The sequence below is a fragment of the Notamacropus eugenii genome, chromosome 3, assembly GCF_028372415.1.
Source record: "Notamacropus eugenii isolate mMacEug1 chromosome 3, mMacEug1.pri_v2, whole genome shotgun sequence".
Classification (NCBI taxonomy): domain Eukaryota; kingdom Metazoa; phylum Chordata; class Mammalia; order Diprotodontia; family Macropodidae; genus Notamacropus; species Notamacropus eugenii.
The window spans coordinates 110,641,404-110,664,974 of NC_092874.1; the positions used below are offsets into that span (position 1 = coordinate 110,641,404).

The following is a 23,571-nucleotide window of genomic DNA, read 5'->3' on the forward strand; positions in this document are numbered from 1 at the left end:
CAGGAGCAGCTAGGCTCATAAGTATTTATTTGGGGGAAGGCTTAGGAATGGCTTTGTTCCCTGCAGTGCTAATATGTATTGACTTCTTGGTTATTATGGTAGATTTGGCTTTCTGGTGTCTGAATAAATGTTTTTCTTCTGCCTTCTATATGGAGAATGTTATACTTTGTGATTCAGAACTATGCTGGCATATACTGTCGCTGGCACATACTGTCACAGCCAGTGTAGTAACTACTGCTTTGGCAATACAAGAACATTAAAAGTTAAAACCAGAATGAAAAAGGTTAACAGGAGCAAGATGTGAAATATGTTAAGATTCATCAGGAAAATAAAAATCATACTCCTAGATGTACTGCATAAGGAAGTGGAAGTGACAGTGAAGAAAACCAAGGAGGAGAAAGCGGCTAGACTCGACCAAGTATACAACAGAGATCTCTACTGGAGGAGATAATTTTAAAGGTACTGAGGAATCATGAAAGTCTTAACACTGGAAAGAAGGAAAGATAGAAGAATTTGGGGAAAATATCAGATTAAAAACAAAAAAGGGAGAACTAGGAAAATGTTAATACCTACCAAATCAAATGTCTTTCTCATATTTCTGTAACATTTTAAAAAGAATTGATACAGTGAGAATACCTTTAATGAGAAAACAAAAAGAAATAATAGAAGAAATTTGGGAAATGGTATTCTGGAATAGACCACATATTTATGGTTTAAGTGTTTGGTTCAGTAGACAGGTTCCAATAATATCTCCTATGCATGTGGTAAGATCACCCAAGATTCCTTTAATTATGCAGCACCAGAGATGATTTACTTAGTAACTCTTCTGATTATAAATATGAAGAAAAGTATAAAAGAAGGACATCTAAACTATTCGTTAAAGACATTTGTCACTGTCATAACAGAATGTTCAGAAAAGACTCTAAAATAAAATTCTTAAGTTCTCTACAGATGTTCCCACTTGTGGACATTATATTGTTTTCATCAATTCCTAGAACACACCAAAACCTCCTAAATTATATGCATGATCATTCTAAAGAGGATGGCTTTACCAGCGAAAGCTAGAAAAACAGTAAAGAATGTTTATATGTCCTGAACACAGAATGGACAGCTGTGTAAACGCTGCCCATCAGTAGTTTTCTGTATTGATACTGGATGGACAAAGTAAAGAGACAATGAGCCAGACCCAGTATTGAGAATAAAATGCTTTGCCTTTTAGTTTTAAATGTCTTTTGGATTCCTATAATAAGGTGAAAAGATTCCCCTAGAAAAAAAAGGCCCATCTGTTTAACATTAATGTTCTTGACATGATGCTATAAGTGAATTTAAAAAACATTTTACAAAGAACTTAAGTTGAGAGTCTGCCCAAAAGCAATGACAAGGCAAGTAAATTCTATGAGTAAATTACAGTAACTTAAAAACAAAAAATTACATAGGTGAGTACTACAAATATCAACAGAAAAATGTAGAGGCGGAAAAGATGAGCTAGTCATAAAGCCAAAGGAAGGGCTGTTTGCAGGGCTGGTTCAATATTAGGAAAACTATAAGCATACAACAAAACAACAAATTCATGTGATAATTTTGAAACAGAAAGTGCTTTTAACAAAATACAATCTCCATTCCTGTTTAAAACAACAAAAAGTACAAAAATTTTGGAGCTTTTAGAATGACAAGTTACAGCTATCCAAAAACCAAGAGACCTTATCTCTAACAGGGAGAAGCTAAAAGTTTTCCCAATAAGATCAAAGTTCAGGAAGCAAGGATTTCCATTATCACCATTAGTACTCAGTACTGTACTAAAAATGCTAGAGATGGCAATAAGACAAGAAAAAGAAATTCAAAGAATACTCACAAAGAAACACACTATTACCCTTTGAAGATGGTTTACTTAAAAGAACCCTAAAGAGTCAACTAAAAAACTAACTGAAACTATTAACAACTTCAGCAAAGTTATAAGACACAAAATAAATTCACACAAGTCATCAGAATTTCCATATTACCAATAAAAGAGAAAGAGAAATCCCATTTAGAATAATCACACACAGAGGAACGACAAGAACACAATTAAAAAAGCTCTTCACATAAAGACTGACATAAATAACTGGAGAAATGGCTCATGAGAAGGTAGGCAAAGCCAATAGAATAAAAACAGCAATGATAACTAAATTAAAAAGCTAGAAAAAAATCATTGTGAAAAACAAAAGGTCAAGAATATTAATGGAAAAAATTTGAATGAAGGGGGACTAGCGGTAGAAGATTTCAAACTATATTATAAAAAATTTGATACTAATAGGGAGGTTGATTGGTGGAACAAATGGGGTATGCAATACACTTAAGCAAATGAGCACAGTAACCCATGGTTTGATAAACCCAAAGATCCCATCTGCTGGGGCAAGAACTCACTATCTGACAAAAACTCTTGGGAAAACTGTAAAGTAGTAGTAAAGTAGTCTTGTCAGAAACCAAGAATAGATCATCTCACACAATGTACCAAGATAAGCTCAAAATAAGTACGTAATTTAGATATTAAGGATGACAGCACAAGCAAGTTAGTAAAGTATGGAAGAAATTATCTTTCAGACATATGGAGAAGGGAAGAGTTTTTGCTGAAACGAGACAGGGAGGATCATAGGAAGCACAAAGGATAATTTTGATTATGTGAAATTAAGAAGATTTTACACCAATAAAACCAATGCAACTAAAATTATAGGAAAAACAGAAAAATGAGAGGGGGAAAAGCTTTGTATTAAGTCCCTCTGATAAAGATCACATTTCCAAAATATATAGGGTACTGAGTCAAGTTTACAAGAGAAACATTCCCAATTGATAAATGGCCAAAGTATGTATCAACAGGCAGTTTTCAGAAGAAGAAATCCAAGCTATCAATAGGCATATGAAAAAAACTCTAAAATACTAAATAGTTAATTAGAGAGATGTAAACTAAAAATGCAGATGTTTTTAAATCTCACATGCATCAGACTGGCTAAGACAAATAAGGAAAATGACAAATGCTAAAGGCAATGGGGGAAAAGAGAAATATTAATGAGCTATTGTTGGAGTTGTAAACTAGTCCAATCATTCTGGAAATTATGACCAAAAAATGATAAATAGTGCATTTCCTTTGACACAGAAATACTACTAAGCCCAGATGGCTCAGGAAGAGAAAGTGAAGTTGGTGACCCTGCACAGCTCTCCCTCACTCAAAACAAAGTCAAGTGCAAGTCATGTCGTCATTTCTCTGATGTCATGGTCTTCTTTGAAAACAAAGGACCAATACAACAACTAGGCCAATACTCCAAACAGACAGAGCAAAGAAAGAAAAGGATCCATATGGACATATTTGCAGCAGCTGTTTTTTCATAGTGAAGAATCAGAAATTGATGGATTGGGAAATAGCTGAATGAGTTATTAATGTGAAAGACACTAATATGACATAAGAAATAATGAGCAGAATGATTTCAGAAAAAATATGGGAAGACTCGTATTGATACAAAATGAAGTAAGCAGAACCAGAACATTTTCTACAGTCATAGTAATATTGTAAAGACTTAGTAAATGAAAGACTTAGGAACTCTGATCAACACAGTAAACAACCACAATTCCAAAGGATATGTGATGAAAAATGCTATCCACTTCTGGCAAGAGGACATATTTTCTTCTTCTTGCTTATCCCTCAAAATATACTTAAAGGAGAAATTTGATTTGGCTGGCTATAGATATTTGTAATGTTTATGCAATTTTTCGTGCTTTCCCAATGGGTACAGGAAGCCGGTGGAAGAAAAAGTGGAAGTGAAAATAAAATTGAATCACACACACATACACACACTCTCACTCTCTCTCTCCCTCTCCTAAGTGCAGTGGTGTGAGCTACAAGGGTAACAACATAATATTAAGAGAAAATGAGGTTGTTCCCAGGCATACCAGTTGGTCAGTCTCTGACCAGGAGGAAATAGACAAACCAAAATCAAGAAAGGCAGACATTCATTAGTGGCCTATTTTTTTAATGTTACTTTTATTTATTTCATTAAATATTTCCCAATTACATGTAAAAAAAACCTTAGCAATCATTTTTTAAAATTTGAGTTCCAAATTGTCTCCCTCCTTCCTGCCTCTCTCCTTTTCACCTTGAGAATACAAGCAATTTGATTTTGAATTCACATATGTGGTCATGCAAAACGTATTTCCATATATGCCATGTTGCAAAATAAAATAAAATAAAATGAAAATAAAGTGGAAAAAAAGTATGCTTCATACTGAATCCAGAGTTCATTAGTTCCCTCTCTGGAGGTGAATAGTATTTTTCATCATGGATCTTTTGAAATTGTCTTGGGTCACTCATTGGATCAGAGTAGTTAAGTCTTTTATGGTTGATAATTGTTATAGTAATGCTGTTACCATGTATAATGTTCTTGTCTCTCTCCCTAGTTTTAGTATCAAGAAAATGTCTGCTATTGGGTAGATAAGTATGTAGAGTACTGTATTTAATTGGGAAGACCTGAATTTCCTAAAATGAATTTGAATCTTATCCTTGTCATTTATTAGCTATGTGACCCTCATCTATAAAATGTGGATACCAGTAGCACAAAGTGCTTGTGAGGATCAAATGAGATTATATAAAATGTGGATACCAGTAGCACAAAGTACTTGTGAGGATCAAATGAGATTATATAGGTAAAACGCTTTACAAAACTTAGATGGCTATATAAATGCTAGCCATACAATTTCTGTTGTTATTAGTCTCATAATTTGGCTTGCAACTAGTAATTGTATAATGAAGGACAACAGCACCATTCTGCTAACAAAGGTACAAAGCTGCTAATATGAAAAATGTTAATGTACAAGTGAACCAATGTTCTTTAAAAGGCTTTGTTGGGAAGCTCTGCTATATAAAAAGAAAATGTATTAAGATAAAAACGGGTTTTAAAGTAACCTTGTAAATAAGGTTCCTACACTGTCAATATCTTGCAAAAGTGAACCTGTGTGCATTCTTCTCCCACCTTTTAATTCTCTTAAAGAGGTACAGAAGCTCAGTTTTACAAGATTAAAAGTCCTTAAGGAGAGGCATACAACATGGAAGCTGTTCATGTTTCACTTCAATATTTTGGTAATGGTAATCCATGGAACAAAAGAAAAAAAGTAAAAATATCCTTTAGTCATCTTTAGTGTCCTACTACTGTGTCAATAGTGGCAAAGCAGTGAGCAATATGGCAGAGTTACCAATAATAAATTTTTGACCATCAAAATATTCCAATTTGACTGGTGGTATTCCAAATGTGAAATCATTGCCCAACGACCAAGTGGGAAATATTGTTGGAAGAGTTACATTCTATCAATATTTATATTCTTCTATTGAATGAAAACAGAAGAATGAAATAAAGGGAAGTGAAATGGAAGGATAAGGAGCTCAAAGGTACTCCAAGACAGAGAAGTGGAGTGTAATGAATTTTTTTAGAAGAAGTTGTAAGAGGGGGTGGAGCCAAGATAGAGGATTATTAGAACCTGATTAAGCACCTCCCCAGCCCCCTCAAAATACCTGTAAAAATGACTCTAAAGAAATTCCAGAGCAGCAGAAGCCACAAAATGACAGACTGAAGCAAATTTCTAGCCCAAGACAATCTGGAAGGTTGACATGAAGCATCTATCACACCAGACTGGGAGCACAGAGCAGTACAGTGTGAGCAGACCTGGCACAGACAGTGCTGGAGAAGGCCTTGGGGGACTGAATTACTGGCACCTGCAGCAATTTTCAGACTTCTGACCCCACAAATGCCAAACACAGCTTTGAAGGTCAGTAGGAAAGTTCTCTCACCTGGGTGAGAGAAGAGCCTGGTCCTCGGCAGCTGCTTCTGGAACTCTCAGTCTATAAGCAGTGGAGAATCAAACAGCTGATCTGGGTCACAGTCCTGGGGCAAGGAGTGCTATCATGGTGCAGTTTGTGGTGGCAGTAACAGAGAATCCTCCTCACAGTTCCCAGGCAGAAAGAGTGCTTGTAGTTGCTCACAGACCAAGAGAGGAGTAAATACCTCTCCTTTGATCAGACCACTTTGAAAAAACTAAAAGTTTACAGCTTGCTAGAAATATCTCTGAAAACAGCTGCACAAAACCCCTGAAACCTGAGGTAGTACACCCTCGACTTAACAGAGAGCTCAAAAGCTGTAATTAGCTAGGAAAAAGGACAAACAGGGAGTAAAAAAAAAAACCAAAAAAACACCATACTATAGAATCTTACTTTCTTGGTTGAGGTATTCATTTATGTCCTTGGTGACAAGGATGATCAAAAGATACAAGCAGAAGACAACAAAGTCAAAAAAGGCTCCTGCATCCCAAAACTCCAAAAAAAAAAAATGAATTGGTCTCATGCCATGGAAGAGCTCAAAAAGGATTCTGAAAGTCAAGTAAGAGAAGTAGAGCAAAAATTGGGAAGAAAAATGAGAATGATGCAAGAAAATCATGATAAATTAATCAACAGCTTGCTAAAGGAGACCCCCAAAATGCTGAAGAACATAATTATTTTTCAATTAATTAGACTAACTCAAATGGCAAAATAGGTCCAAAAAGTCAATGAGAAGAATGCCTTAAAAAGCAGAATGGGTCAAATGAAAAAGGAGGTCTAAAAGTTCACTGAAGAAAATAATTCCTTAAATATTAGAATGGAGCAAATGGAAACTAATAACTTTATGAGAAATCAAGAAATTTTAAAACAAAATCAAAATAAAAAAATAGAAGACAATATGAAATATCTCACTGGAAATACAACTAACCTCGAAAAGAGATCAAGGAAATATAAATTAAAAAATTTTAGACTACCTGAAAGTCATGATAAAAAAAAAGGAGCAGAGACACGATGTTTTAAGAAATTATCAAAGAAAATTGTTCTCATATTCTAGAATCACAGGGTAAAAAAGAAATGGAAAAAATTAACTGATCACCTCCCAAAAGAGATCCCAAAAGGAAAACTTCTAGAGGAACACTGTAGCCAAATTCCAGAGTTCCCAGGTCAAGGAGAAAATATTACAAGCACCAGAAAGAAACAATTCAATTATTGTGGAAATGCAATCAAGATAACAAGATTTTGCAGCTTCTGCAGAGGGACTGGAGGACTTGGAATATATTCCAAAGGTCAAAAGAGCTGGAATTAAAACCAAGAATCACCTACCCAACAAAACTGAGTATATTTCAGGGGGAAAAATGGAATTTCAATAAAATAGAGGACCTTGAAGCATTCTTGTTAAAAAGTCCAGAGCTGAACAGGAAATATGACTTTGAAATACAAGAATCAAGAGAAACATGAAAAGGTAAATAGGAAAGAGAAACCAAAAGGGACTTATTAAACTTGAACTGTTTATATTCCTATAAGAAAAGATGATATTTTAACTCATGATATCTTTCTCAATATCAGGGTAGCTGGAGGGAATATATGTATAGAGGGTAGAGGGTGAGGTAAAGATGAAGGAATGAGATCTAAAAAATAAAATTAAGTGTTGAGAGGAATATACTGGGAGAAAGAGAAAGGGAGAGGTAGAATATAGTAAATCATCTCACATAAAAAGAGGCAAGAGCCTTTACAATGAAGAGGAAGAGGGAAAAGGTGAGAGGGAATAAGTGAGCCTTACTCTCATTAGATCTGGCTTAAGAAGGGAATAACATACACACTCAATAGGGTATGGAAATCTATCTTACCCTACATAAAAGCAGAGGGGAAGGGGGATAATAGAAGGGACAGCAGATTGGGGGAAGAGGTAATCAGAAGCAAACATTTTTGTGAAGGGACAGGTTAAAGGAGAGAATAGAATAAATGGAGGGCAGGACAAGATAGAGGGAAACAGTCTTTCACAACATGACTGTTACTGGAAGTGTTCTGCATGACTACACATGTATTACCTATATCGAATTGCTTGCCTTCTCAGTGGGGGTGAGTGGGAAGGAAGGAAGAGAGAGAATGTGGAACTTAAAGTTTTAAAAATGAAAGTTAAAAATTATTTTTACATGTAACTATAAAACAAGACATACAAGCAATGGGGTATAGAAATCTATCTTGCTCTACAAGAAAATACAGGGGAAGGGGACAAGAGAAGGAGGTGGGGATGATAGAAGGGAGGGCAGACTCGGGGAAGGGGTAATCAGAATGCATACAGTCTTGGGAGGGAGGGAAGGAGAGATGGGGAGAAAATTGGAACTCATCTTGCTGAAGCAAATGTTGAAAACAAACAAAATTTAATAAAAGGAAAAAGCTGTAAGATTATTTCATGCAATGCTTTGTCAGCAACTATTATAGTAGTAGTGAAAAATATTTAAAAAAAAAAACAAAACTCCACAAATGCATCAACAATGAACTGCTGAAAGAGATCTTGCATAGAATGATAAAATGTGAATATTCAATTTAAAAAAAAGCCTAGGCTATGAAAAGAATTAATGAAAAAAAAAATAGGAATGTAGAGGGAATACTACCTTCCAGACATCAAACTTTTATAAATAGCAACCATTAAAACTGATATTTGTTTTTAAAAAAAGAGCAGATCAATAGAACAAATGAGAATCAATAGAATAAAAGAATGAAACTCAATAACTCAACGCTTTATGAACCCCAAAACATAAGAACTATATATGTGATTTGGAAAACTAGAAAACAGTCTGACAGAAATTACGTTTCCACAGCATACTGTACACTAAATTAAAAATGAAAACATGATTGTAATATTATGACATGAAAGAATTACAAAAACATATCTTATGCATCTTACCGCAAAGAGGAAATGTATTGCTTTGCTATTTTCTTTCCTTTTTAATTTTTTTCAAGTAGGAGGTGTATTATTTAATCTGTCTGTCCCCTAAATGCCCATCCCCATTAAACAAAACTGTTTTGAAACAACCCTCAAAACATATAAACAGAGCAAAAGAAATTTTCATGTTATGCATGTCTGAAAATGTTTTTCTGCATTTTCAATTCATCACCTTTTTGGGAGAAGGTATTTGAGACTGGCTTCTTCATTTATTTAAACTTGTGGCTCATCACTGCAGTGATCAGAGTTCTAAAGTTTTTCAGGCAATTTTCTTTATAATTTTAGTTTATCTAGAACTGATTAAATTCCCTTCCTTCCTACTGTCTTTTCTTTATAACCCTTGAGATTCTTTTATTCTTCCATATGAAATGCTATTTTTTCCCTAGGAGATCTATTTTTAACCAAACAAGATAGAAGCAAATACAATCAAATAGATAAAATTTGATTAGGTGAAACTAAAAAGCTTCTGCACAAACAAAATTAACAAATCAACAATAAGGGAAATTTCTCCAATAATTGTTTAGTATCCAAGATAAATAAACATATAAAGTGTATATGTACACGTACACACACACACACACACACACACACACACACACACACACACACACCCCCATAAGCCATTCCCTAAAACATGGTCAAAACATATGAACAACTACTTTTATGAAAAACATCAATCAAAATTTGCCTGAGGTTTCACCTTATTCCCAGGAAGCATAGACATACAAAAAAAAAATTATTAAAGTACTTTTTATGACAGCAAAGAACTAGAAACAAAGCATGAAGAAAATGTTCTTCAACTGGGGAACAGCTCAACAAAGTGAGGTTGATGATTTAAATGGAATATTATGGTGCTATAAGAAAAAATGACTAAGATGGATAGAGAAACATATAAAAACTTAAATCAACTGGTGCAGAATGAAGTAGAGCTCCCAAAACAATATATATAGTGAGTAAAAACAATGTAAATGGAAAAAACTAATCAAAAGTGAATGTCATAGAATTACAAAAAAACAAGCATTCTCGAAGAGATGAGAAGACAATCTCACTGCAGAGAACATTGTGTGGTTCATTAATATACTTTCAGACTTTTGCAATGTATTGACAGGTTTTGCTGATTATTTTCTTTCCTTTTATTTTTTAAATAATACTTTTTATAGGGGTTGGAGTTCTGGGAGAAATTTTAACAATGCAAATACAAAGGATAGCAATAAAATCTATTTTTAACAAAGGACTTGATAAGATCTTCCAATTCTTATGAAAGGATATTCCATACTAGGTGACCAAAAAGGTGCCAATGGGGAGGAATATTTGGGAAACCAGGGAAGCCAAAGATTACACAGAAGTCACATGTCTCTGTATAGATATCACAAACATATTCTCTAAAAACAACAAAAGTAATAATTGATTGATGTACTGGATATTGTATACACCAACTAATACCACAAAGAATGAGACATTTTATCTCAATAGAAAAAGACTTCTTAATGATATGAAAGTATTTCCCTGAGTCAGTTCCCTGTGAATAAGTCAAGACTGTGAGCTTATCAAGTAGAATTTAGAAAATGACATAGAGTGGACCAAGACTTCTGTCAAACTTTAAAAACAAATGTGACCAAAAGCATGTTGGAAGGAAAATTAAGTTCCCCAATGAATTTTTGTCATTTGCTGGATTATGGTCTTAAGTATTATGGTCAGAGAAAGAACAATATAACCTAAGTTGATTTTAACAAAGAGTTACTCATCTATTTGACCAAAGGCTCCATGCTCTACTTCTGTTTTGGGGCAACCAGGTGGTCACTTTGATGTCTAAAATTCTACCTAACAACTACTTTTATTTTATTGTAATGTTTTGTCTTACCTTTTTTACATTAAGCATTCTAAAAGATAGAAGTTGCAAATGGGTTAACATTTATTAGAACACTCACCTGATTAGACTTTTCTACTGTGCTGCTGGGCACCTCTGTAGTATCTTTTACAAAAAAATTATCTATAATGTGTCTCTCTGCACATTCTTGGCTGCAAACTGGACAACGAATGACGCCAACTAGAAAAAAAACAAAAGCATAACTTAGTTTCGGAAAAAATTATACATACCAAATGAGTCCAGATATTTGAGAATTTCAAAAGCCAAATGACCCAGCACTAAAATGACAAAGTACTTTCAAACTATTTTACGTTTCAAAAATGTTATCTGCTTTCACTTCTAAGAAAGCCATTTTAATGTATTAAATGAGGCAAAAATGTTATTAGCATTTAAATATTTAATAAATCGCTCCACCATGTACTGTGACTCTAGTCCCAAAGAGCAAAGAAGAATTGTTACAACCTTTTAGACTACAGATTTAGCATCTTCTATACAGACCATTTATTTAACAATGATGATCCATATATTCAAGTGTGCCCAACTTCTTTGCATTCCACGTTTGGAACACAGTAGTATACAATGAACACAAATTGACTGAACAAAGCTACAAATACACGATAGCGTTGGAAATATTTTTTGCACCTATGCCAAACTAATAACTGAAGAAAGACTAATATTCTCCCTAATGCCTATCATGCCTATCAGCATGATCAAACAGTAACTGAATCCACAGAAAATATTTCAATTCTCAGATTTAAATGTGTATACTGTGTAGCAGTAGTTCTCATTTGCAGAGATTCAGATTTGATGAAAAATCTCTGATGTCCCAAGTTTACTAAAAGATGACTGTTAAAAGTATAGTGTGGATATTGTGGAAAGAGAGAGCATGAAATCTAATACTGATTATAATATTTAACAAATATATGACTTTAGACTTCCCTAGTTTCATCTGGATAAATGAAGCTTGGCATAATGCGTAAAAGATTAATCTGTTTGGGGAGTGAAGGAGCCAAGATGGCAGAATAAAAGCAGGAAATCACTTGAACTCTCCCCCAAACCCTTCCAAAAACCTGTAAAAAATGACCCTAAACAAATTCTAGAGAAGCAGAACTCATGAAAAGTCAAAGTGAAACAAATTTCCAGGCCAAGACAGCCTGGAAAAGTCAACAGGAAAGGTCTGTTTTGCCAGGGTGGGAAAGTAGAGCAGCCCAGCATGGCCCAGCAAACTTGGAGCAAGAATCAGGGGACTGAATCACTGGCAACTGAGGCTGTCTCCAGATCTCTCAAACCACAAACACAAAAGACAACTTAGAAGATCAGTGGGAAAGGTCTGTAGGATCTGGGTGAGAAAGGAACACTGTCCTGGCCAGCCCCAGTGCTGCCCTGGGGCAACAGAAGTAGAGGTGGTGGTAGTGGCAGTGACTGTCTCCAGAGATCTCCACCCAGATAGTAAGGAGTTCGACCAACTGGTCAAAAGGAGATTATAGGGGTCTCTTTGCTGGCACTGAGGCAGGAGTCTGTTGCTTTGCTCATGCTTGGATCTAGGTTGTAGTCTGAGGGCAAAGAGAAGCTCTGGCAGAGTGAATTTGTGGCAGCAGTGGAGAGGGAATCCTGCTCACAGTTTCAGTACAGAACAGAGTGCTTGGGGTCGGTTACTCACTGACCAGGAGAGGAATAAACACTTCTGCTTGGATCATACTACCTTCGAAAAACTGAAAACTTACAGGTCCCTAGAACTATCTCTGAAAACAGCTTCACAAAACCCCTAAAGCTTGAGACAATGCACCCTCCACACTGGAACCACAGACCTACCTTAACAAAATGCTAAAAAGTCAAATAACTGGCTGGGAAAATGAGCAAACATCAGGGGAAAAACCAGACTATAGAATCTTATTTTGATGACTAGGAAGATTAAAACATACAACCAGAAGACAGCAAAGTCAAAGCTCCTACATCCAAAGCCTCCCCCCAAAATAGAAATTGATCTCAGGCCATGAAAGAGTACAAAAAGGATTTTGAAAAAAAACAAGTAAGATAAGTAGAGGAAAAACTGAGAAGAGACATGAGAGTGATAAAAGAAAATCAGGAAAAACAAGTCAACAGGTTGGTAAAGAAGACCCCAAAAAATGCTGAGGGAAACAACATCTACAAAAAATAGACTAGACTAAATGGCAAAAGAGATCTAAAACAACAACGAGGAAAATAATGCCTCAAAAAAAAAAGAATTAGCCAAATGGAAAAGAAGGTCCAAAAGTTCACTAAAGACAATAATTTCTTAAAACACTAGAGATGGAGCACATGGAAACTATTAACTTTATGAGAAATCAAGAAATTTTAAAACAAAATCAAAAGAATAAGAAAATAGAAGACAATATGAAATATTTCATTGGAAAAGTCACTGAGTTGGAAAATAGATCCAGGAGAGATAATTTTAAAATTATTGGAATACCTGAACGCCATGGTTAAAAAAAGAGTCTAGACAACATCTTTCAAGAAATATCAAGGAAAACTGCCCTGATATTCTAAAACCAGAGGGGAAAATAGAAATTGAAAGAATCTCTTCCTAAAAGAGATCCCCAAAGGAAAACTCCCAGGAATATTATGGCCAAATTTCAGAGTTCTCTGGTCAAGGAGAAAATTTTGCAAGCAGACAGAAAGAACAATTCAAGTATTGTGGAAACACAATTAGGATTAACACAAGACTTAGCAGCTTCTACATTAAGGGATTGGAGGGCTTGGAATGTATTCTGAAGTTCAGCAAAACTGAGTGTAATCCACAAGGGAGAAAAATTGATAATCAATGACACAGAGGAATTTAATGCCTTCTTGAGAAGCCAAAGCTAAATAGAAAAATTGGCTTTCAAATACAAGACTCAAAAGAAATATAAAAAGGTAAACAGGAAAGAGAAATAAGGGACATATTAAAGTTGAACGGTTTTACAATCCTATCTGGAAAAATGGTATCTGTGTAACTCATGAGAACCTTTCTCATTATTGGGATAGCTGGAAAACTTATTTACTTATTACATACATACATGTATATACATATGTGTGTGTGTGTGTGTATATACATATATGTATAGGCAGTGGGCAAGGGTGAGCTGAATATGAAGGGATGTTATCCAAAATATAAAATTAAGGGGGGAGGAAGAGAGAGAGAGGTGGGGGGAGGGGGGGAGTAAAGAAGAGGCAGAATAGGATAAAATTACCTTTTACAGCCTTTACAGTAGAGGGGAACAATGGGAAGTGAGGGGGGGAGCAAGTGAACCTAACTTTCATAGGATTTGACTTCAGTAGGGAATAACACATGCAATTGGGTATGGAAATCTACTTTACTCTTCAGGAAAAGTAGGGAGGAAGGGGACAAAGGCATGGTGATAGAAGGGAGAGCAGACTGGGGGTGGGTGAAGAAGCAAACACTTGAGGAGGGGTAGGGTGTGAAAGGAAAGAATTAGAAAAAATGGGGGGCAGGATAGGATGGAGGGAAATACAGTCTTTCACAATTTGAGTATTAAGGAAGTGTTTTACAAGACTACACTTGTATAAGCTATATCAAATTACTTGCCCTCTCAATGAGGGTGAGGAGGGAGGGAGAAAGGGAAAGAATGTGGAATTCAAAGTTTTGAAAAAATGAAGGTTAAAAATTGTTTTTACATCCAAGTAGGAAGATACACAGGCAGTGGGGTATAGAAATCTATCTAACCATACAGGAAAACAGCAGGGGACATGTGAGAAAGAAGGGGGGGTGGGGCAGCAGATTAGGGGAAGGGGGTAATCAGAATGCATGCCATCTTGGTGTGGGGAAAGGGGAGAAATGGAGAGAAAATATGGAAATCAAAATCTTGTGGAAGTGAACATTGTAAATTAAAATAAATAAATAGAAATGTGAAAAAAAAGGTACCAGCACTCAATGTTTGTTCATTTGATTTAATCTGCCTTACAGGACAGTTGCAAAGAGACTTGAGAAAGCACAACATATGTGAGTTATTATTATTACAGTTAGTCTCAAGTAAGTGACTTATATAACAGCTTTAATAAATACATTCATTGATTTTGTTCCCAATTGAACAGTTTACTGAACAAATTAACCAATCAACAAGTACTTAGTACCTACCATGTGCCAGGGACTGTGCTAGATGCTGAGAATACAAATACCACGACTGAACAATTCCTACATATAAAGAGCTTACATTCTAACAGGAAACAAAGATGTAAGTATGTACAAAATAAAGACATTAAATACAAAATAATTTGAGTCAAGGTCATCTGGAAAGGTATGTGTGAAGTGGTATGTGAGCTGTATCTTTGAAAGAGAAGATTCTATGAGATGAAGCTGAGGAGGGAGAACATTTCAGGCATGAGGGCAGCTGGTGTAAAGGCATGGATAACAGAGATGGAATGTCACATGGAAACAACAGGGAGAAGGTCAGTGTGACTGAATCAAAGAATAAGACTGGAAAAACAGACTGGGGAAAAAGCTGTAAATAACTGTAAAAGCCTAACAAAGAAGAGTATTATATTTTATACTAGTTGCAACTAGGAGCTCCTGAAGTTCACTGAGTCATATGGTCATCTTTGATTAGGTAAAGTCGCTTTGTGCTAGACTCTGGGCACACAAATACAACAACCCAGTAGAAATATAATAACGAGGAAGGAGTTCTGCACCCACTGTTGTAGTGGTGGTGGTAATAATAATATTAAACAAAATTTACATACTGCCATAATATAGCATAGTGCCAGGGACAAACATCTCATTAGAACTGTATTACAATTCTGGGAGGTGTTTGTTATTATTTCTATTTTTACAATTGAATAAAGAGAGCCAAATGGGTAAACTGACTTGTCCATAGTGATACAGCTAGTTAGTTATGTGGCTAAATGTGAACTCAGGTCTTCCTAACTCTAGGCTGAGGGCTATCTATTCCCAGAGCTACCTAGCTACCTTTCCTTTGTAGTGAAGACAACCAAGATGATGGGAGTAGGATTTTAATCAAGCAAGAAGCTTCTGTGGAGAAGACTTTCTAGTCAGGGAATAGTTCAAGCCAAGAAGGATATTTGTTGTTGTTCAGTCATTTTTCAATCACTTATGACTTTTTGCGACCCTTTTTGAGGTTATTTTGGCAAAGACAGGTCATTTCACAGATGAGGAAACTGAGGCAAACAGGAATTGCAAGTCACTTGATTTGCCCAGGGTCATGTGGCTAGTTAACTGTCTGAGGCCAAATCTGAACTCAGAAATTTTTTTTAAATGAATGTTTAAAATTGCATTTACATGTAACTGGGGAAAAAATAAAATATTACTTAAAAACAAAACAAATTTTAACTCAGGAAGATGAGTCTTCCAGGCCTAGGACTCTTACTATACCATCTAGCTTCCCCAACATGCACCAATTTAGCACTAATTATGAGCAAAGAAAATTCTTCTAAATATAAGGCTACAGTGGGCCTAATAACACTTAAAGGGAAAACATTGCAAGTTTTCCTTAAGAAGGGCAGAGGGAAAAAAAACTAGGTAGGTTTAAAAGGACATGAGACATTCTGAGGTACACTGAACAATTTTTCAAGTTTAGAATTAGTTTCTAATGAGGATAATAATCTTGATAAGTAAGATGGTAGTCAAGATCAGAGGCACAAAAGATAACTGACAAAAAAAAGCATTAACAGGAAGTAAAATGTAAAAAAAGGATGATAATAGAGGTTTACAGGTAATATGGGTGATTCTATAAATGAAAGAGAAGACCATGGATGCAGAATATTGCACATAATGCAACTTTTTAATGCTGGTTAGTTAGACGACCTTTTTTTTTTCCACTCCTCTTTTAAAATTATTCCAACAGATGCCTCAAAATGGGCATGTGTGGAGAAAATACGTATTACAGTAAATCAGTAGAAGAGAATGGAGAATGAGAAAGAATTAAATTCAATGATCAGAGCTGAATAAACCTAAAATCAAAATTACTTAGGAAAAGAACTCTACATCTCTCTCACACACACACACACACACTGAGGACTGGTAGAAATTAGATGAACATATCATACTTCACAAATTCAAAATGGAAATGTGACCTTAATATTAAAGATCATATTACCTTTCACAGTTATGTGTAGCATATTTTTAAGCAAACATGGGATAGAGACAATTAATGCATCTAGGATAAAGGAAGTGGTTAAACAAAAGATGGGGGAATCTTTACATCAAATTTCTCAGACAACTAACATAAAATAAGTGATCAAAAGATATGAGTAGTTCTCAAAAGAACTGCAAACTATTAATAAACCATGAAAGGATGTTCCAAATGATTAATAAAAAATGCAAACCAGAACAACCCTCAGGTTTCTTCAATCTCACACTCAGCAAACTGACAAATATAGCAATAGCTGATGCTGATGGAGTTATGGCAATGAAGACAGAGACAGACACCACTGCATTGTTAGAGTAGCTGTGAATCAGTATAAACATGTTGGGAAGCAATTGGGAATGAGTGCCAATAAAATGACTAAATGTCCACACTCCTCAATTCAGAGAATCCAGTACTGATAAGCAACAAAATATTTATATAGCAGTACTTTTTAATGGTAGCAAAGAACTGAAAAGAAAGCATATGCTCACAGACTGGGAAAGGTTAAAATAATTGTGGCTCATTAATTCAATGGAATATTACGGTACTCTAAGAAATAAAGAGTAAGACCATGGAAACGACTGAAACTCTGGTGATGTAAAAAGCAAGATATGAATAAAAATGTATTTCAAAGAAAACAAGACAAACAAGACAGATAATGAAAATGATAAATACTTGAGAGGATGTGAAAAAATTGGGACACTAATGCACATTGTTAGTGGAGTTTTGAACTAGTCCAACCACTCTGGAAAACAATTCATAACTATGCCCAAAGAGTCATAAAACTATACGCAGTTTGACACAGCAATACCACTAGTAGGTCTGTACCCCCAAATAGATATAATAAAAAAAAGGACATATTTATTACAGTTCCTTTTCATGGTGGCAAAGAATTGGAAATCAAGGGGCTGTCCATCAATTAGGGAATGGCTGAACAAGTTGTGGTGTAGGATTGTGATGAAATACTATTGCACTATAATGTGTAGGATTGTCTCAGAAAAACCTGGAAAGACTTACATGAACTGATGCAAAGTGAAATTAGCAGAACTAGAAAACTGTACATGTTAACAGCAATAGTCAGAATTATCAGCTGTGAAAGATTAAGCTACTCTGTTCAAGATGATTCAAGATAATTACAAAAGGCCCACGGTGAAAAAAAAATGCTATCCATTTCTGGAGAGAGAACCGATGAACTGAAGCATACATTTTCTATTCTTTATTTTTATTGTTTTATTTTGTCTGTGTTTTCTTTTGTAACATGGAGAAAATGGAAATATTCTTTATGACCTCACATATATATAATCAAAATCAAACTGTTTGCTTTCTGGGAAGCCAGGAGGGAGGAAAAGAATTTGGAGCTCAAGTTTTAAAATTAAGAGTTAATTTTTTAATTAACTGGGAAATATCTAATGAAATAAAAAGAATTTTAAAAAGACCAGTCTGAAAGTTCTTTTTCTGGCCCAAAACACTAAATAGTGGGATTGTGCTCAGTACGACTGTAAAGCTTTACATAAGGGGTGAATGATCAAAGAAAGAAGAGCAGCATTATCACCATCGTGTTCTGAGGCCAAGGCAGTACACCTAGCATAAGACATCAAAAGACATGCCCAAACACAGTGAGAGGGCACAATGAACGGGAAGAGCATTCCCTGAAGTTTGGGGATCAGAGTTTGAATCCTCCCACAAGATGGAGGCTGCCTGTGTGACCTTGAGCAAGTTACTTAACTTCACTAGGCCTCAGTTTCTTAATAAAGAGATTTGGACTCTGAGGTTACTTCCAGTTCTAGATTCATAAATCTATGAATGTTTATGGTCCAGATGTGCATGTCAAGCACATAGAAATGATGCCAGGGAATCAATAATAACTGTTCAAAATGGTTTACAAGCATTTAGCAGAAAAGAGGGGAAAATCTGTGTTGCTTACAGGGAGAAAGAAAATAACAGGCTGACCTGAGCTGGGACATAAATTATAAGATACTAATGACCTATCCCTCTGAAAGGCGGAGAGGGGTTAGGTCAAAAACAAGAAATAAGGTCACCATGTTAGTAGAGTTTTTTTGAAGCTGAACCAGGAAGGGACAAGGCCAGCAAGGGCTTTTTCCTCCAGCAGTTTCATAAGCAAGGACAGCCAAGACTGAGATACAGATAAAGCTGTCAGTTTTCTGTCAAATTTTGATGCATGTAGCCTCCAGAAGTGAGATACTGCTGCTGCTGCAACTGCTATGTGCACAAGCTAAAATCCTGAGTAACTTTTTAATATTATTTCAATTCTGTGAAGCCTAGGAGGATATCAGAGTTAGGTTAAATTAAATGTGGTTCAAGTTAAATCCAGAAGATATGGTACTCACGCCTGGTTGTTCTGTTTTTGTTGTCAAATGGTATCTGATGCCATGTTAATAAATTAATTCTTTTAATAGAGGGTTATATTTCATGGAAAAGGCCTATGTAAGCAAAGTAATGTGATTTCAACTATCTATACTATATATGCAAGGAATTAAATCTATCCATTAGGTCTTAAGTTACCCAAACTGGCACCACTAAACTTACCGAGTAGCAGAACGGAATAACTGAAAAAATGGAATGTCTTTAATTTTTTTAAATTAATTTATTTAACTTTTAACATTCATTTTCACAAAATTTGGGTTCCAAATTTTCTCCCCATTTGTCCCCTCCCCCCACCCCAAAACACCAAGCATTCTGATTGCCCCTATCACCAATCTGCCCTCTCTTTTGTCATCCCTCCCTTCCCTTGTCCCCATCTTCTCTTTTGTCCTGTAGGGCCAGATAACTTTCTATACCCCTTTACCTGTATTTCTTACTTCCTAGTAGCAAGAACAGTACTCAACAGTTGTTCCTAAAACTTTGAGTTCCAACTTCTCTTCATCCCTCCCTCCCCACCATTCCCTTTGAGAAGGCAAGCAATTCAATATAGGCCATATCTGTGTAGTTTTGCAAATGACTTCCATAATGGTCATGTTGTATAAGACTAACTATATTTCCCTCCATCCTATCCTGCCCCCCATTGCTTCTATTCTCTTTGGATCCTGTCCCTCCCCAAGAGTGTTGACTTCAAATTGCTCCCTCCTACCATTGCCCTCCCTTCCATCCTCCCCCCCACCCTGCTTATCCCCTTCTCCCCCACTTTCCTGTATTGTAAGATAGGTTTTCATACCAAAATGAGTGTGCATTTTATTCCTTCCTTTAGTGGAATGTGATGAGAGTAAACTTCATGTTTTTCTCTCACCTCCCTTCTTTTTCCCTCCACTAAAAAGTCTTTTCCTTGCCTCTTTTATGAGAGATAATTTGCTCCATTCCATTTTTCCCTTTCTCCTCCTAATATATTTCTCTCTCACTGCTTAATTTCATTTTTTTAAGATATGATCCCATCCTATTCAATTCACTCTGTGCTCTCGGTCTCTCTCTGTGTGTGTACTCCCACCCATTACCTAGATACTGAAAAGTTTCAAGAGTTACAAATATTGTCTTTCCATGTAGGAATGTAAACAGTTCAACTTTTAGTAAGTCCCTTATGACTTCTCTTTGCTGTTTACCTTTTCATACTTCTCTTCATTCTTGTGTTTCAAAGTCAAATTTTCTTTTCAGCTCTGGTCTTTTCATCAAGAATGCTTGAAAGTCCCCAATTTCATTGAAAAAAATGGAATGTCTTACAAAAATCTCTCAGTAATGTTATATCCTTGAATCTATAAAAGAATAGCACTTTAATAGGGTCACGATTTAACAGAGACCAATTGTGCCATCAGACTTCAGAGGTGCTATAAGAATCATCACACCTCCGGTCAGTGATAACAGGTTCAGGTAAAGTAGGAAAGGTGAAGAGAAATAAAAACTTGGTCTGGATTTCAAGCATCTATTAGTCTTAAAGAGTCTAGAAGCGAGTGTGGGGAGATACAAAAGGAAAATATAAATAGGAACAGGGATAGAATGAAAACCTCTTCAACCGTGAAAAGGACTAATGAAAGGCTGGAGACCAGCTGGGAAGATGAATGTGTTTAGGACTAGGCTTAGACTTTAAGTGCATCTACAGGAAAAGAGACCAGGGAATGAAAATTCTTCTATGCTAAGTAGCTAATAGAGGCCAGTCGATGCCTAGGGTTCAACTTCTCTATGGAAACAGGGGCATACTTTAAGGATGAGCTACCAGACTGACCACCTTAATTAAGTATGATGCTATTACTCCTCACTCCATTTGTGTTACCAGAAAATGTTTAATGGTGACAAAAGTAGTCAATCTATAACTAGAAATAATTGTTGTCCTTCGTTTTTAAATAGGACCAAAATGACATCAATCACTATGTTGGGATCAAGTAATGTGTTCAACTGTGACTGATTAGATTAACATGAGCTCAGGAGGCTGTCTAACACAACTGGAACACAAATATCCATACGAACATTGGAAGTGGAGAAATTTGTACCTAAATTTTTATTTCCCTTAACCTTTGCTACTTTCCCTGACCTTGTTATCACCAACCTTTGGGTGTGATGATTCTTATACACCTCTTAAATCTGACAGCACAAATGGTCTCTACTGTAGGTCTCTTTCTTACTTATCATGACCTTAATTAAAGTGTTATTCTTTTATAGATTCAAGTATGTAATTTGTATTTGCAACTTTTCTTTTGAGCTACAGCACTTCTCCTTTGCTTCACAGAGCACAGCACCTTCTTTGGTGTGCGCACATTTCCCATGTCTCACAATCCATACCAAAGTTCTTCAGAAAGACCTTGAGTGTCCTTGTAAAATGATATAGTGATACTTCTGACTTCCCTGTGAGTGCTTGCTTTGTGTTGAGTTCTCCATAAAATAATATCTTAGGCAAACATACCTTTGGTATTCCAACAACATGGCCAGCCCATCAGAGTTGTGCTCTCTGTTGTAGAGTTTGAACGTGTGGCTGTTCAATTAGACAAAGAACCTCAGTGTCTGGTACTTTTTTCTTGCCAGATGATTTTCAGAATCTTCCTAATTCAAACTGAAGTGATTCAGTTTCCTGGCATGGCACTGGTAGACTGTCCAGGTTTCACAGGCATACAACAATGAGGTCAGCACAACAGCTCTGCAAACCTTCAGTTTGGTAGGCAGCCTAATACGTTGTCTCTCCCACACTTTCCTCTGGACCCTCCCAAATACTGAGTCAACTCTGGCAATGCATGCATTAACCTTATATCATCTGCATGTACATCCTTGGAAAGTATATTGTCAAGGTAAGTAAACTTATCTACCACATTGAAAATTTCTCTATTTGCTGTAACTGATGGTTCCACATATGCATGGGTGTGGTGCCAGTTATTGGAGAACCTCTTTCCTTGATGTTAATTGTTAGGTGAAAATTAGTACAAGCAGCAGAGAATCAATCTATATTTTGTTGCATCTTGGCTTCAGAGGAGGTATTGAGAGCACAATCATGCATGAACAAAATCATGCACTGATTCTACCTCCCCTTTAGTCTTAGCTTGCAGCCTTCCCAAGTTAAATAATTTACTGTCATTGCAGTAGCTGACCTTGATGCATTTTCATCCTCGTTGAAAGCTTCTGATAACATTGCTGAAAACATCATGCTAAAAAGTCATGTGAGCAAACACATAGCCCTGTTTCACTCCATTGCTGACTGGGAAAGCTCAAGAGCATTGTTTGAATTTAATGCCACACAACTGACAGGATTTATAAAGTGATGAGCATAAGGTTAAGATAGATTTCAGGCATCACTCATTCAGTAATACTACTCCTTTGAGGTTCACTCACCACATATCTATCACCCAGTTATGATTCTGGTAGCTATTAACTTACTGACCTCCATTTTCCTCAGAGTTCTGGGATCTTTCATAGTCTCTCACCCTCCCATCTCCTGCACTCATATCAGTAGATGTCAAAACACATTCTGATACTCTTTCAAACACCCTAACTTTCCAGTTCTTAAACTTTATTTACCACTGAAACATTTACAAAGGATTGTGAGACATAATTTCTGGGTAATTTAATCAATAAGGCCAGCAATTTAATAAAAAGATGGGCATTTGGTCATCTCTCTCTAAGAATGGGTGTTCCTTAGAGAGGAGTTCAAATCTGACTGGTTAACAGTTAATGATAATAAATATTACAATGAGGGGGCTGGACCTGAACTTTGATTACTTCATTTACATGTAAATTAACCTCGGTCTTAGGCAATCTACTCAAAGAATTTATCCTCACCCAAACCCAAGCAGAACACACAATGGCTGCCCCACCTGAGTGGAGTTTAGATAGAGGAGAAGGTTAGTTCAACCTTCGGAGACTGAGGTCTTGAAATAAGGATAAAAGAGAAAAAGAGGAAGTCTGAATCTCCCCAAATCATTGGTTATTAATTATCATTTCTCTTTTTTTATGACATATTACTCCACCCCAGAAGTTACACAGAAAGATCATAGACTTAATCTTGCCCTGACCAACAACTGCTCGACATCCATGTTGACAAACTAAAATTCCTTTAAGGGATCATATTCTATTGTCATTCCAACTCTCCCTCTGCCATGCAATTACAAACCCTGTTCCTCAACCCCAATTCAACCTCCCATCACTCCAGTCCTCTTTCACAAGCCATTACCCTGTACTACTCAACATGACACTTCGTAAACCAGTTCAGCTCTACTCTTCTCTTGTGTCTGCTCCTCCTTTATCCTATTTTAAGATCTTGCTTTTATAAATCTCAATCCCAAGTTGCCTTTCCTCCTAACTCAAAGTGCTAAATGAAAAAGTCACTAATATATTAAATGGGTCCACTACCACTTTGTTACATAACTTAAACTGAGGC

General features: G+C 36.0%; 1 protein-coding gene across 4 annotated transcripts in view; it reads right to left on the reverse strand.

Moving 5' to 3' along the window:
* TRIM24 (tripartite motif containing 24) overlaps nucleotides 1-23,571 on the reverse strand; it is a 132,995-nt gene that overhangs the window by 68,361 nt on the left and 41,063 nt on the right. For all 4 annotated transcript variants that reach the window (XM_072652607.1, XM_072652606.1, XM_072652605.1 and 1 more), the window contains exon 2: nucleotides 10,709-10,827. In XM_072652607.1, the coding sequence (XP_072508708.1) occupies nucleotides 10,709-10,827 (119 nt within the window). The remainder of the gene's footprint in view (nucleotides 1-10,708; nucleotides 10,828-23,571) is intronic.